This window comes from Trachymyrmex cornetzi, unplaced genomic scaffold (genome assembly GCF_001594075.2).
Source record: "Trachymyrmex cornetzi isolate Tcor2-1 unplaced genomic scaffold, Tcor1.1 scaffold321, whole genome shotgun sequence".
NCBI classification, from domain to species: Eukaryota; Metazoa; Arthropoda; class Insecta; order Hymenoptera; family Formicidae; genus Trachymyrmex; species Trachymyrmex cornetzi.
Window position 1 is genome coordinate 951,687 of NW_017297908.1, and position 17,405 is coordinate 969,091.

Sequence of the window (17,405 nt, forward strand, 5' to 3'; positions counted from 1 at the left end):
AAAAATATAAAATTTTAAATAATTTGCTTTCTAATAACACATGTCTTTATCGTCGAAGACATGCATTGTTATATACAATATCATTAAATGTTCGTCGAAAACATGCATTATTATATATATATCATTAAATCTTATCTTTCTCTGTAATTAAAGAATTGGTAATTATAACACGAAAGAAACATAATCTATAAATACTATTGTCTTTCGAAAACTGTTGTAAATTAAATTATGCATGAAAAATAAAAATGCAATCGATGCAAACAATGCGAAAAATCTCTATCATTGGTACATTTCAAACAAGCACTCGAAAACTATCATTTGTATTTTCCATTACTCAACTCTTGTTTTAATCCGAGAATGATTTACACAGGTCACTATAACATTAGAAATCTTCTAATCTATCAAAACTTTTCTGTCTAGGATGTTCTTTTAAAAAATCAATATAAGATTAAAATAATTATAATGAATACAAAATGAAATGTAACATTCAGAAAGATATTTAAAAATTATCTATACAAGATTTAAAGTCGTTATGAGACACACTTATTATCTATCCTATCCGATAAAAATATTAAATAAACAAGTAATGAACTTTCTTAAAATTATTATTTCTAATGCTTGCAAACCTTTCGTAAGTCAACTTCAGTCTCTTCGAATATTAGCGAGAAATTTAAATCTTTGTTTTCTGAGGCTTGTATCTCGAGTCTTTTCTTCACAATGGAATTTTATTGTAATTACAAATCACTGGTTTCCACATGTGTCAGACGACTATATGTATTCATACGACTCCGAACAGCTCCGGATTACACGTGTATTTTGGTAAAGCTCCGAGAGATCCCCTGGTTTTACCTTACTCCTTCAGTCTGCTAATCGCAGGTACAGTGATCGCTTGTTCCACGGTGGCACGCCTGGATTGCAGATAATGAAGCATATTTTCGTAGACCACAAACGTGATAACTGTAGCCGGGGTCACTCTGGCGAGGTTAACGCTTAAACCCTTGTAAAAGCCACGCCAACTCTCATACCTGTAACGAACCACCAGCAATACGCCTTTGTTTTACTTTGCTTTACAACAGACTAAAAACGCGAAGAGTTTTGAAGCGTTATTAAATTTAACCCGCGTACGATTCTTGACGCTACATCAAATTTATTATAAAAATTCAATTGAAGAACACTATTACTCTCTTTCGTCGCTTTAAGAGTTTTAAATCATGAATCATTAGAAATAATATCTATTTTCTATCAATGTCAACCATAAAATCTGTAATTTAAATAAACAAACGATTAAACGCGTATAAATTCGAAGCAGTAAAATCGAATTATTCTTCTCATTTCATTCTTTAGTTAAAAATTCAAATTTAATTAATTCAGACACAATATATGTATATCCGACATATCCATATGTAATACGTTCAAAAATCGTACTGCTGGTGGCTTAATAAACAAATCGCAACATACTCGATAATTATTCAATCACAATACCTTTCTACATGCTATTTATTCTAAGCATAAGACCATAAAAATTTTAATGCAAAATATATCTAAAAATATATATCTAAATTAGTTAATTCGTAATTAAATGATGATGACATTCTTCTGTCCTTTGCGCTGTAAATAAGATATTAATTAGAAAAAAAAGAAGATATCAAATTAGGTAAAAATTGAATAACATAAGTTGAATAATATGAAATAGTTAATAATTAATTTAATAACAAACACTTTTCGATATGTGTGCGTGTGTTTATTAATATCGTCACAATATTGTTTTAAGTATACTCCTTCGCTTTCGATCCCATGACTCTCTTTCCTCCAAAGAAACAGATTCGAGCTAGATTAACGGCTAAAGAAAATGAATATAAATAAATTTGTCCTACTATTTACAGATTGCAGTGAGAAAACTTATTGCTATCGATCATATGTTCCGAGTGCCAGACTCTACGATCCTTGCAAAATTGGTCTATTATGGACTCTATATACTTCACTTAAAATGAGGTAAAGTATTGGCTACAGAGGAATAGAGTCACTTCATAAAACAAAAAAAAGGAAGAAGGTAAAATGTAGCGAATTTACTATATTTCTTAAGGCTCCTGAGTGCTCAGTCAAAAACTCTACGTTAAGGTTCCTGTAATAGGAACTACTCTGCGTTGACGATGGCGACACAGAATCGGACGGCGGCTTGGCAAAACCGGTAGTTACACACACAAGCACGAGCCCATGTACATACATGTACTTTCCTTTCAGCGCACCGAAAGCGAACACATGTACATGGGCTCGTATTCGTACACTGAGAAAAAAATGCTATTGATTCAATTAAAGTCTATATTACAGGCTGTCACTAACATAAGTAATTAATTCATGTATGTTTTCGTTAACATAAAGGCCTTGATTATTGAAATAATAATTTATGCCTTTATGTCAATAAAAATATACATGAATTAATCTAACTTATGTTAGTGACAGCCCGTAATATAGACTTTAATTGAATCAACAGTATTTTTTTCTCAGTGTATGTGTGTTACAGCGCCTCATCATGATAAATAGTTGAATTTATAGGCGTGGAAAAATGACGTTTTGACGACGAAATTTGTGTTGCATACCATTTCGTTATATACTTAATTGTAAAAATGTGACTTATCTCGTACTTATCAAAGTCGTAATTATCGACGAAAACTAAAATTATCTTGGAATTTTATATGAAGAAACGTATTTTTCACTTGTTTCAACAGCTATCAAACCTATGTTTCTGCTCGAGTATAGGCTCACTTTACGTGCCTTTTACGACCATTTACTGTCAAGGGAGGAAAGAACAGTTTTCGTCGATTTTTACAAATATTTTAAAACGATCTCGTCATTTAGATTTATTCTTTACTCACAAATGGCACGTAACATAAATTAACATTCCTCGCTTCTGACGTCACAATTTCAACATGGCCGCGGCGACTACTCAGGAGTCTTAAAACTTAAAAAGATAAATCGCTAAATTAAGCGATGTCTAGTCCGCACTGAAACTTGTCAAGCGAAGACACGGAAATTATCAAGTTACACATGTGATTCATACACATTATGCGTCAAAAATTGTTCGAAAGTTACACAGATAATAAGCATATCGTGTGTGTTATTCGTATAGTTACGTAAATATTTGGTTATTAATTTAACTATCCAAGATTACACCGTCTGTCGACGTGAATCGGATATATTTTTTCTTATAGCTCTTGCATTCGAGCATTAAGTATCTTATACTATAATAGTATAAGATGTATTACTCTCCTCGTTTCCTTTCGCATCACCGTACGCGCAACCAAGCACATCTATCTAGGTTTGTTCAACTAAATCCAGTTTAGTTGACACTCAGATATCTATACACCTCAGCAAAGAAAAGATGATCATATTCATACGTTCATTTGTGATGGTGTACTTTGTATAATGAGAAGATATTTCATTTAAAATACATTTTCGTTATAACAAAACTATCCTTATATATATGTTAACCAACCACAAATTCCGGTATAAATTAAACACATTTGTCACGTCGAGAAATAATGTTATTCATTTTACATTATAGCAGTCTCTCAGAGTACTTGGATAAGACAGGATGAGTGTTTGAATAAATAAAACACACATTCTACATACTATACGTGCCACAAATTGCCATTTCAAGATCTATTTCTCAGTTTTTAATCGTCGCATTTTAATTTATGCGAGAAGTTAAAACGGCAATAGTAAAATCAATTATTTTTCCACATCGAGTGATTCCTTTTATCACCGTATGATTCTACAAACCTAATATAAATTAATAGAAATACAAATAATAGAAAATATCTGCACTCACTTTATGAATGTCAGAAAAAAAAATTATATATTACCTACATATCATCTACAACAGAATAGGATAAAAATTGCTAATAATCATTTCGATCATTCTCCGAATTTTCCAAAAATACTTCAGATAAAAATAATTTCGTAAAAAGTAAAAGACTTTCTCAAAAAGCAAAAATAATTCTGTACTGTAATCTATTTGAATGATACGTAACGCATATAGCATCCACCTATATTTAAAGAAAAAAAAATTGAGTACTACGGCCTCACATCATTGAAAGATCATACACGTATTCTGCGTATCAAACCTCAGAAATGAATTTTCATCATAAGTTTTAGTAAATCAGGAGATATACGCACTAGATGAATAAGATTAAAAAAAAATTGCCTAAAAAGTTTCCTTACTTTTGCAACAATAAGATATCAATGTAAATTAACTACCGTTAGTAAAATGCTCGTAAATAAGAATAATCAGACATATGTTTGGTGTAACATGTAAAAGGTATGGTGATAAGCCTTTATAGAAACCCCTAATCCCTTCTGACCTCCATGTGCATTGAATGCAATGCCAGGTACCCCGATAATCGTGATGATGATCCTGAAGTCGTGCTCTCACTACTTGATAAGGGTATGTCGACGCTGCAGCGATCAGCTTCGACATCGCCGCGAAGACGATGTATTCGGTTGTACTCTGCAATCATATAATAGAAATATTTCTCATTTTTATTATTTTTTAAATATTATTTTATTTATAAGCATTTCTTAAAAAATCCAATTAGAAATTAAAATACTTTTTATGTAAACAATATTAAGAATCTTTATTTTTTAGACCGCATATGTGAGAACACAATCAATACTAAAAATTAGATGCCTATTAACAGTCGAAGCTGGATCTTCAATGCTTAAATAATTCAATCTTAAATTACTATATATACTATATATATACTTGCAAATATATGATACTGAGACTTATAAGACATTGATGCGCAATCCCGTTAATAAAATGTTAACACAACTTAAGACGTTTGCGGAGCGTTTAAACGATTTATTTTATTATTTTTGGAAGGTTTCCCAAACTTTCCTGGATAAATAAGTATTTTTTATGAATGTACGGATTCCAAAATGACAATTGCATAGGTTTTAAAGGTGTTTGGTCATTTTTACATACCCTCCTTTATTAATAGTTTTTCAACATATTAACATCTTTATAGTATGTCTGATTGAGCATCAAATTATTAAAATTGCTTGTCAATTTAATTCGCGATTGCTAAAGTAGTTTAATTGCGTTTATAATCCGGAAAAACAATTCGATGATTAGTTCGATTTATGCAAAAAAAAATACAGATCAACAAACAAAACATCGCTAATTAAGAATTAATACGCGCAATTAGATTCATTTTAGTCTATTTTTTCTCAATCATAAAAATCTCAATAAAAATATAGTCAATTTACCAATTTCGTATCGATCGGTACATTCAGGTAGTTATAGTATTTATTCTTCATCTCTTCGTACGCCATGAATTGTATTGCACCGTGTGAAACACCAAACAATCCAGGAACTAAACCCTGCAATAATACAGAATATTTTCTTTATAATCACGTAAGCCGCAAATAATTCTCATTTTATTTAGAATACAGTTATATAATTCGAAAGTTTGATGAGGAAAATTTACTTGCCTTATATAAGCCTCTAATACCCTCCGTCTTGTAAATCTTCTTTAAAGCATCAACCATGCCACGATATTTCTTGGACTCCGCTATTTTCACATCATCAGCATATTGTAAGCACAGCCGTGTCTTTACCACCCAGATCGGATTGGTCATGAGCAATGTAAGCACTCCGGCATCAGCGGCAGCGAACATATGCATGGATGGTCCGAGAGGTTTCTTCGAATTGCCACCTTGGATCGAGGTTTTTATCGTGTTGTAGCTGCAAATCAATTCGTAAATATTTAAGAGTACATACAAAAAAAATTTTTTAAAAGACTACAGTACATAAATAACATTATTGAAGGATTTTGAATTGAGATTTTTATTGCAATTACAAGATTAATTTTTCACATTGACCTAATTATTTAATCCTCCATCGCTAATGTAAATTTTTCATCCACAATGTGGATCCTAAAAGCTTAATGGAAATTTTTACATTGCTTTGGACAGTATAAAAATCTGAAAACATTTTTACATATACCTATAAAAGGTCTAACAAATTTTTACTTATCATAAAAGTTGGATTGTGTTTTATACTTATTATTTACAGATTTAAATTTATCTACCAGAATTCACACACAATAAAAAAATCGACTGTGCTTAAAATATTACCGGCAGAGATTAATTACTTGAATTTCAAGACCAATCTAGAATACTAGCAATCAGTGATCACTACTTACAAGAAAAAGTAGAAACCCCACGAACTGCCCGATCCTAGAACATTTGGTGTTACACCCCTGTAGAGTCCACGCACACCCTCGGTTTTAACGATCTGAACGATGGCATTTCTGAGACCGTGGTATCGCGGTGCTGCAGTTGTTTGACCATCATTCACTATAATCAAAAGATAACAAAAATTCAAGTAAATCTCAGCAGTTTGGATTTGTTTTACATTCTTGTAAAAATCGTATCGTACGATATCATTATCAAAACACATAATGTTTTATTGAAACAAATTTCTGTGCCGTAACTATTATTTATAATTATAGTGTTTTCTTCGTATCTTGCCTGCCCTCGCTATCAAATTATTGCCGATAATGCATCGTCTCGTGTTAGAGCAAACCCATCATTTTTATGCTCGAATACGTTCATTTATATATCCCATTACATGCGTATATACATATAGACACTCTTTATCGCTGTAAACATTGTAAAGTTAGTTTTCATATCGCGTCGTTGTGAAAAGGCAGCGTTATCACCTTGCGATACTTCTTACTCTCTTACTGAGAAGTTTCCTTCTTAAATATGTATATTCGTCTCAAAGACACATATAGTAACAAAATGGATATTTATTTACAATTTAATTCTGTACATTTTATGTTATCGATAATAAAAAAAAACATAATATAAAAGAAAGCGCTAATATAATATAAAATTTAATATTTATAATTTTTAAGATGTAAAATAGAATATAAAAACGTAAATATATTAATATTGATATGCCTCTGACTCTCAGTATTAAAATATCAAATTTTAAAATTATCGGACAAGTGAGAGTGGTCCCGCAGTAATCGTTTGTGTAATCCTTTTGTAATACCGTGTATTTTCTAACTGCTCGTACGAGACATCATGTAAGCAGTTAGAAAATATAAAAGGATTACATAAACGATTACTGCAGGACCACTCTCACTTGCCCGATAATTTTAAAATTTCGTAAATATACATTACTCCCATAAACATATTATTCCTTTCGAAGATGGAAAGAGAAATAAACAGATATATAAAATAATTTTATATCAAATCATAAAATAAATATTTATGCCGAGAGCATCTTATGCCAAGTTCAATGAAAAATAATAGATGAAATAATATCACCTGACAATATCAGATTGGCAGATCAAAAAGAAATGACATATCTGCAGATGATGATTGTATTTCGTTTCTCTCTGACTTGCTTTACAATTTACTTTCGCTTTTGTGGATGACTGTGATTTCACACAGCTACAAAGGCTATCTTCATTGCGATTTTATATCGATATACTTCTGACTGATCAAACGAGCTCATGAGATTTTCTCCACGAATTTCTGCATTAATTTAAAATCAATTTTTCCTCAATAAAAATTTAGAGATTATTTAAAGCCACAAGAACTGTCTTTTTCATAATTTGCCAATTCTCAATGTTAGATTAATTAAATTTTTTTAACAACTATAATAATTTTGAAATGGAATTCATGTGAAACTAATGTAATCAGAATCAAAAAAATAATAAATCTATTATTCAAGTAGATGAAGCGCGAAAAATGTTTCGCTTTCACATTCATACGTATAACTTTTGCTTTATACAGGGTGTTTGGAAAGTAATGATAAATCTTTCGCATAGGGACAAAACGGACTAAACTGAGAAGAAAAGTCCCCTTACAGAAAAATTGTAAGAGACAAAAATTGTTTATTTTCTTCTTATAAAGTTCTGAGAATTTTTTTAGAATCTTGTAATATCGTATTTTCTCATGTTGGTAAAAACAAGAAAATGCAATCCTAAAAAGTTAATAAAAAATTCTGAAAAAATTTTTAGAGTTCTATGAGAAAAAATAAACAATTTTTATCTCTTGTAGTTTTTCTATAAAGTTAATAGTATTTGAGTAAAAAATTATTAAAGACCAATTTTCGACAATTTTTAGCAATTAATATCTTATTAACTATTGCTAAAATGGTAGAGAACTTTTCTTCTCAGTTTAGTCCATTCTGCCCCTATGCGAAAGATTTATTATTACTTTCCAAACACCTTGTATAAAAAGAATTTTGAGAAAAGAGCCAATCAATTTTACAATCTCTTCTATGATAGAGAAACAGAGAGTAGGAATCATATTATTTTATATATTATTTATTTTATTTTATATTATGTTTGTATATATCTATTTTATATTATTTTCCTTTTACGTTTTTTTTTTCTAAATACGCATTTTCTTGCTTGTAATACTAGTTATGCTTGTAATACTAGTTGCACAAATAGTATTCAATGATTTTACGAGTCTTCATTAATTATACAAGCTATAGAATTTGAAAGAATTGTTCTGTTGTAGTCTAGATTTATAAATTAATATTTTATATATGTATATTTATATACATATTTTGAAACTTGTATACATCTGCAAAAAAAATATTGATCTGCGTATTCGTAAAACTAATATTTCGCAACTATATACGCTTATGAATTCGTAAACACAAAATTTCGGAGTGACTTTCGAGTACTTTCAATGATTCGGTCGACTACGTGATGAAACGATTCAATAACGAACGTCACGTGTCACTGACGCAACTCGTGGAATTCTCGTGGCTTGGTGCTTGGTCGACGGCCAATGAATATTCCGTTTAAAATACGACACACACGCACACGTGTGATGTATAGGATTTATTGCAAGAAATGGATACATCACACAGGTGTTTCTTGCAATAAATCCTATTCACTTCTACCTAGAAAAGTATTTAACGTTCAACGCGTATATTTCCATCTTTGTCCAACTATGATGAATTAATTGAAAAAAATCTTTATAAACATGAGGAACTTTCCTGCTTAGTTTCCTTCACTTATTGTTAATTTCGCCAATTCAAGGTAAACAATCAAGAAGTTATCAGCAAGATCTTTAAAGTTTAAAGCAGCTGAACTTGGAATGCCATTTATTGATCCGATATCAATAAATCAACTTGTATACGAAAATTAATTATACCTTTTCAAACAAGCAAGCAGAATAGCTAATTGTATTTGCATCGAATACATGAAATTGTTATTCAAAACAGCAATTTATTTGGTTCGACATATAGTAACTGCAGATGAAAACGACTAACACTAAAACGAAAATTTTCGGTAACGTCAAATCCTATTAACAAAACTATTTTCATTTTTTGCAAACTCGTGTAATAAAGTTTACTTGTGATTAAACAACAACTACCTAATGAGAATTATAATAAAGATAAGATATTACTGTTCACACCAATATCAAATTAACTATAATCTTAGTTTAACTTACCGTTTATATATATATCTTTTTCTAATTCTTAGAATTATCTTTTCTTAAAATTCTTAATTTAGAAAAAAATAAAGAATTGAACCGAGATTAAAGCTAATCTTATGATCTTGAAATCGGGTCTAAACGTTGGACAAATTCCAAAGTTTTAGTTACTAGACAATTCAAGACAAAAGAATAAATTTTTCAAAATACAGAATGATGATTCGTAAACATAAACATACATTTGCTCAAACAATAATTTTTTAATTTTATATATATTGTATATTATTATATGTATGTATATATTACATATTATTATATAATTTAATTTGACGTAATATATTGAATATTATATGTTAAATTTACCATTCTATTACATTTATGTTAAATATAATAATAAATAAATCAAGTTAAACAATATATCGATTTCTAATGTAATACAGTACCATTAAATTAAATCAATTACATATTACACTTGGAACTGTAGAAATAATTTATGACGACATACAACAAAGGCTCATTCATCTTGTCGCAAAAAACAAAATTACAATTTATGATTAAAACTAATACAAGATATTTCATAATAACTTTATCGAATTCTTATTAAAAAAATTTGTATATTCGTTGCAGAAATTATGATTACGTAATATAATCAATATTTATCAGAACTAAAAGAACAGGACGTATTGATAACGACATAACGTGGAAATAATAGATGATAAAATAAGTTGTATCTTTCGTGTAATATCAGTAAATAGTAAAAAAACATTTATGTATATCTTTAGAAACTGTATCGTTAATGAAGAATTATAAACTTAATTCTTATAAAAAAAAAAGAGTAATAATCAAAATTAATTTATTTAAACTGAAATACAATCGTTTATTTTTAGTTTGCGATAAATTTCTGTCAATATTAAAGTATATTGATGGAAATTTATATTAATTTATTTATAATTTATGATTCTATAACATAATTAATATAAAAATTTATTAATACAAAAATTTCCCTTTTAAGTATATATTTATTTTCAACAAAATAACTTTTAAAGCTTCTGCATTTTTATAACACGACACCAATAATTATCTAATATCCCTGATACATGTTTTTTAAAACAAATGTAATGACAGTAACATAAAACAACGGTCATTGTATTACTAAACGCGAAAACATGACAATTACATAATCACCATGTCGGTCATCATCACATACGATTAGAGTGAAATACATTTTACGAGGTTAAATACATGATATACACAGTATCACCGTATTAACTCGACTTCTTTATTGAGAGCACGTGATGAATGTAGATAAACAGCTTGCCGTTTATCGGATATCATTCGGAAATTCGACATGTCCGATATATGAGACCGAAATTTTTCTAACGATGTTACAATCTTTGCAAATTAAAATTAATCCATGGTACTTTGTTTAGTAAGGGCAAATATTCTTTAAAAAGAAGAAAAGAAGAACCTTTTTACTTGAGAATTATACTTTTGGAAAACTTAGGAAATTTATCTTATCCACTTTGATAAACGAAAATCTTTCAAAAGCAGCCTCAGTAAAGATAGAAGGAAGAACAAAAAAGAAAAACCGTTAGAAAGAATAGGGACGTTTTCACTTAAGAATTGTTTTTACTAGTCCTTAGAGAACTCTTTAGAGAGTCTGCTTTGGCAAACTGGAGATCTTTCAAAATTGTCTAGTTTTCTTTACACTGTATTTTGTATAATTCCATTTTCGACTGTTGCCTTTGATCCTAAATCTACTCCTAAATCTATAATCCAATTTATATAATTTTAGGCCTATTTTACACTAACTACAATTTGCATTACAACATAAAATTCCATTTACAATTTTCGTATATGTTTTAATACATATGTGTATTTTAACCATCCGCAGATAATTCTGAATCACGATCTAATCGTTTGGATCTTCAAATCCCCACATCGTCTGCGAATGTTGATATGTACAGATACATATATATGTATATATATATATATATTTTTTTTATATGTATAGTTTAAATTTTTCAAAATTTTTCTTATTACGTATAAAATTATAAACACAATTAATCTTAAATTCTGATACAGATTATAAATCATTTAAAAAGCGATTTTATGTTCTGTAATAGATACAAAAAACTTTGACTCAGGATCATATTAAATATATGAGACTACACGTGTATATGTATTAATACACGTGCAAAATTAAAAATAGGATTCTATCCTGAATTTTAACACGAATTAAAATGGTCTGATACATAAGCTCATCTAAAATGGTTTGATACATAAGCAAGCTTTCTCCAGATGATTTTAACACGAGCTTCTACAATAAAAATTCCATACTCTGAATAAACCAGTTAGTATATCAAAAAATATCAAAATTCAAACAATCTCGTTAATTTTTTTTCAATGGATCTCATCTGGAAATCCGACACAAGATCGAAACTTCCAATAGTGCGAACTTAGATCATTATCATCTATTTATTCACATCGATCGAGTTTCTTTGTGTATTGCATATGAACGTTCGTATCAGTTGTCTGCTTTCACGAAAGCGATAAGGCATGTTGCATTAAGATAATCATTTTCAAACAAAAACGTATTTTATCATCAGAGTATTTGTCAAACAATATTCGACCTTTACAATGAATCAACTAACATAAACTCGATCGTTACTTCAGCTAATGTTTTACTTTATACTAACGTAAATACTGTAATATTTTCATTCTACTATATTTCATAATTCACGCGAACAGACTAACAGAGCTTATAAATAGCTGCGCTTCTTTGTTACATTTTCGAAGTAAAACCTTTATTCAAAACAGCTGAGCTCAGTATATATAATCATCTCATTGATATAATTCCGACCAGAAATTGTATGAAAAATGTTTTTTTAATTTATCGTAATTAAATACCTAAGATACATAAAAAACATAACAGTAAACAAGTTCAAACAATATTTAAAAAATACGTGAACTCAATGTATAATAATCTCGTCAAGAAAATTTGACCAAAAATATAGTATAAGGAATATTTATTAATTTATTGTAACACTCAAGACATATAATAATATAATTGCAGGCAAATTGAAACAACAGATTTTTAAATTATGAGTATATAGCTACTAATTTTTGAAGTGTCTTCCTTTGTAATTATTTGGTACCAAGAATCTTCTCACGTAAAGAGCAGTGCTATCAGTATTTTAATACTAAAAAGTACCTGAAATATATAATTATCTGAGTAACATGATATTACAAGGATATCCGGTTTAATTCGAAGTAGCCAGGAAACTAAAGAACTGAGATACCAAGAAATTCGAACAATTATGCAAAATAAAATAGTATAATCTTCATTGTTTCACGCAGAATTATCACAAAGAATAGTGTTTTAGAACATTTTTACTATATGCGTGGACAAATATAATCAATTCGAAAAATTCGAGTCTTAGGCCCAGTTTCACAACTCACGATTAACTCTTAACCGAGGCTTAATTTATTCCTCATCTGTTTCTAATGCCAGAATTGAAAAGAGATGAGAAATAAGTTGAACCTCAATTAAAAGTTAACCGTGAGTTGTGAAACTGTGCCTTAATGCACGAATATTAACTGTCAGAACATTAGACTGCTACGAGATGTATTACTTCCGAAAAAGCAAATCTCTAACAAATATGTTAATTTCTAAAGGCTATCTAATCTAAATCTTGCCGTTAATTATCATGTCGAGCACGATAGCTAGTATAACGTTGGTGATAACCGAAATGCTCGTGATCTCACATCACTATTGTATTCAGAGTGTGCAAAATAACATTCATTATCAGTGAAATGTTATACATAATATTGACTTCCGGCAATAGTAAACAGCAATGATAATAAACTAGGTGAATCACCAGAAATAAAATACTTGCACAAGCATCTTGAGAAAATGCGTTGAACGCAATTTCTATTCTTTACGTATCTCTTCTTAAAATGTAGAAGAGACATTAGAGCGTCTTGTTTCTAGTGATCGTGTACTGATATCGAATATTCAAGGAATGATGAACATTTAAAGATACGATGCAGACAAAAATATAAGCATAGCAAGATATTAGCAATAAGTAAATCAATATTTTGGGGATTTGTTACGTTATCTTACGTTCTCTACCGTGATTAGTTGATTCGCTTAGAATCTATTCAAACAAACTTGCATAAATGTATGAATAAAGCAAATTATTTAATCGCAATTTTGAATGTAACATGCGTTCTTGTAATAAAAATACGATTGGATAATTTTCTTTATGCATATAATCGCAGCTATAATGCAAGATTATCTGAATCCTAAAGCTCGATCTACAATGTGCTCTCCGTTTTTTTTACCTTTTACTATTTTTATTTTTTGCCTTTTTACTTCTTTATCCTATTTTTGTTTTCTATCGCCCGATATAAAAGATAAACTTCAAAAAAGTTAAAAAACATGATCATTACAAAAAGTAAAAAAATAAATGACAACAGAAAGGAAAGAACGCATTGTAGATCAGGCTTTACTGCCTTACATTTTTCTGTATACCATGGTCTTTACGATCGAGAATTTTTCACCATATTTCCCTTTATTTGCGCGAGACAAAAAGTAAAAGTTTTTATGACTTTTATTTTTTTATCCAGCGCAAAGAAAAATTGATAAAAAAACATTTGATTGTATTAACAAGAAACGTGCAACTATCGTCGCGTTACTTCTTTAGAAAGAAATTTACTATGAAAATATTGGAAAAAAAAGGAATGTCGAAAAATATTTATATGACACGAACAGATATTGTGGTAAGAAAGTAGCATAATATTAAGCTTTCTACGCTAGATTTTTTAGCGACACGATAAGAGTTCTACGACCGTTTAGATTTTACAATCGCCACCCTCGACAAAAGTTCGCTGTCTGTCTGTTGCAATATTTCATGAACATTGAATAACGTTTTGATTTGTCTCTAACGAAGAAACTTATGGACTTTATTCGCGTGGAATAAAGTCCAGTCGTAAGTTGATAAATAATGTGTATAGAATGTTTTATAAGAATAATTCCGTTCAATTTCTTTGGAATATTGAAGTAATTAATAAACAAATATTAAATAATAAACAAAATTAGCTTTCTCGAATAGCTTAAAAATGAGTTAATTTATTTTGTTTTATTCTAATCTTCTTTTTTAACATTTAATCTTTTCTCTAAGAGCAGACCAATATCTTATACTTCAATTTGTCAGAAGATTTTATCAGTTATAACTTAACAATGTAACTTAATATTTATTAACGCGTAATTAATTTATCCAGAGAGATTATCAAAAGATTAAGATTTAAAAGGATTGTGAAAGAACTAAGCATGCTTCACGTTATTGTTTAACTTTCGTGTTATCGATCTTTTCGTTCGGCGTTGCATAGCCGTACGTGGAATTTACGGTGCAGTGTAGCTTATACAGCTCAAGCAGTGATGTAAAGTAGCTCTATTTTCAGTACACTCGCTATACATGTATTCTTTGCGCGAAATATCTTACCATTACGTACAAATACGGTCACTTTGCAACGTATCTAAATATAAGTAGGTACCTAGCTACTTTTGTGTATGATTTCAGAGTATACATAGTGCCATATGTGATATACCAAAAAGATACAAAATGTTCAAGTTAAAATTAAAACGCTCAAGAATACATTATAAAAACGTATTTAGGCAAAATACATTAAACGATACATTAAATGTATCATACATTACAAGAAATGAACATTATAAAAATTAAATTTCGAATTTTTCAATACGCAGTCTCGAGTTTGCAAAGCATACATTGTATCCTGAGCAAGATGTTGAAATGCTATTTTAAATACAATGTAAGTGCAATAATTCGGAAGCGTGCCAATTTTTATACGTGCACAAGAGGCAATTGGTTATCACACCTGTGCGGTGTTCCGGAATTCAAAAAGGGTAGCCAAAAATTAAATCATTCAGTTTTCCTTGAGACACTATAATCAAATTAAATCTACTACATTATTATCATTAAATATTTCGTCATTAAAAAAATATTCTCGAATATTCTTTTATGTTTTAAATCGCTTTATATTGTTGTTTTGTATCTCAGTATCCTATCTATATCGTGCACGAAATAATGTTTTAATTAAAACTTTAAGATAATTTCGAAATATTTTAATAAAGTTAAACAATTTTATGCATATACGTTTTATAGCAAATATTTATAATATAACGTTTATATATGATTATTGTAACACTCTTTTTATAAAAAAAAAATGTACGTAAGTTTTATAATAAATAATAATGTAAAACACTAAAAATATTAAATACACAGAAAATGAAGCTAAATCAATCTTTAAAACAAATTTAAAAAAAACCATCTTAAAATCTGCAAAACTGCTTTCTAACAATTTGCCCAGCGATAACCTGAATAGTTTAACAATTAAAACTTTAGAAAACTTAAAAAGATAACATCTATTAGCTTCGCCGTTCGATATCTTTTACTTTCATATCTTCCGTTTAAAATAAATAAAAAACTAAGTAACTACTTTTCGCTCAAAAAAACTAAATGACTGAATAACTTTCTACACTCGGAGTAATAGAGATTTAAAACAAGATTCTTATGACTTCTCTCTCAATCTTTCTTTCCTCAAAAATACACGAGCGAACACAATCGAGCGGCGATAAACTGGTAAACAGGGTGAATATTGCGTCAGCCATTTGTCCGTACGATACGCGACAATAACAACTATAATCCCACGTTTCCTTCCCCCTGATTTGCTTCAGAGGCTCGAAGGAGAGAAAAAAAAAAGAAAAGAACTTGACCGAGGATGCTGCCCGCTCGATAACGCTCATCGACGCGGAAGGCGGAAGGCACCACGTGCTGCCGCAATGTGACAGCCGCCATTTTCTCGAGCGCCCTCGCGCATGCACGAAGCGGGCTGCGGGGCAGCGGCGCGTGACTCACTCACACTTACCTGCAAATCGGATCTTGATTAGGTCCAGCGGGTGCAGCATCAGGGTCGAGACGACGCCGCCCGAGATGCCCGCGACAAAGTACTCGTACTTGAAATTACTCAGGACGTTCTGGCGGGGGGCGCCCGGCGTGCCGCTGCCCTTGATCGCCGTCATTTTGAGCGGTACGCTATCGCCGTGCCGCCGCTCCTCACCGTTCGTTACCGATCCGTGATTGGCGATGCCCGATTCCGCATTCTTGCCAGCGCTAGCAACGCGAGCCTCCACTCTGCGACATATCTCTTGGTCCGCGGGAGGCACTGTCGTCGAGCTGTCGTAGCGTCACTCGTCGCCGAAATTACCCGCCTCTCTCGCGCTTTCTCCTTTCGCTCGCTCGCTCGCTCGCTCGCCCCCGCGATCACAGCTGGTTACCGTCAATTATGCAACACCGTTCAGCTACACTCTACCACGCACGCCGAACGCCGCCATACTGGGCCAATGCGAACGGCCGAAACGGCGCTCGGCCGCTCGCCGCTCCGCGAGCGGATGGAGAAGGGGAGCGGGACGGGAAGGCGAATCTATCGCGCACGCGCTAATACTAGTAGGTCTGTTCTCTTCGGCTGAATTTCTTGTACTGTTCATTCTTCCTCCTTTTCTTTTCACATTGGAGAGAAAAGGAGGAAGACTGAATAGTGCAAGAAATTCAGCTGAAGAGAACAGATAAAGCTCTCAGCTGAGTGAGCTGAGTGCGCGTACGCGGGATTTTCAATACCTAAAGCGGCTCGTAGACGTTCAATATTATTGTACAATTGTTTTATACAATATTATCGATGCCTTCTTTAAATAATTCAAAATAAATAGTATGGAAATCCAATACAGCCTCTAGATGATTGATAATGTCTGCGTTCAGCAGAGAAAACAGCTCTCCCCCGGGAAAAAATATATTTTATATATATATAAATATTTTATAATTATATAAAATTATATAAAACTATGTATAATT

At 30.9% G+C, this 17,405-nt stretch overlaps 1 protein-coding gene across 1 annotated transcript; it reads right to left on the reverse strand.

Moving 5' to 3' along the window:
* Positions 1 to 598: 598 nt before the first annotated feature.
* Positions 599 to 16,936, reverse strand: LOC108762826 (mitochondrial folate transporter/carrier). Its single transcript, XM_018510017.1, has 6 exons — positions 16,426 to 16,936; positions 6,207 to 6,360; positions 5,494 to 5,746; positions 5,269 to 5,382; positions 4,362 to 4,507; positions 599 to 1,025 (listed from the first exon to the last, which is right to left on the reverse strand). The coding sequence occupies exons 1-6, from the start codon at positions 16,577 to 16,579 to the stop codon at positions 851 to 853; spliced, it is 996 nt and encodes a 331-aa protein (XP_018365519.1). The 5' UTR covers positions 16,580 to 16,936; the 3' UTR covers positions 599 to 850.
* Positions 16,937 to 17,405: the final 469 nt, after the last annotated feature.

Bases quoted from the DNA above. Each gene is read 5' to 3' on its own strand.
- LOC108762826 (XM_018510017.1), bottom strand. From the start codon at position 16,579: ATGACGGCGATCAAGGGCAGCGGCACGCCGGGCGCCCCCCGCCAGAAC. The intron at 5,383-5,493 runs GCAAGTAAATTT...GTATTATTGCAG, and splicing joins GTATTAGAGGCTTATATAAG to GGTTTAGTTCCTGGATTGTT. The intron at 1,026-4,361 runs GTCAGAAGGGAT...GGTTCGTTACAG, and splicing joins TGCATTCAATGCACATGGAG to GTATGAGAGTTGGCGTGGCT.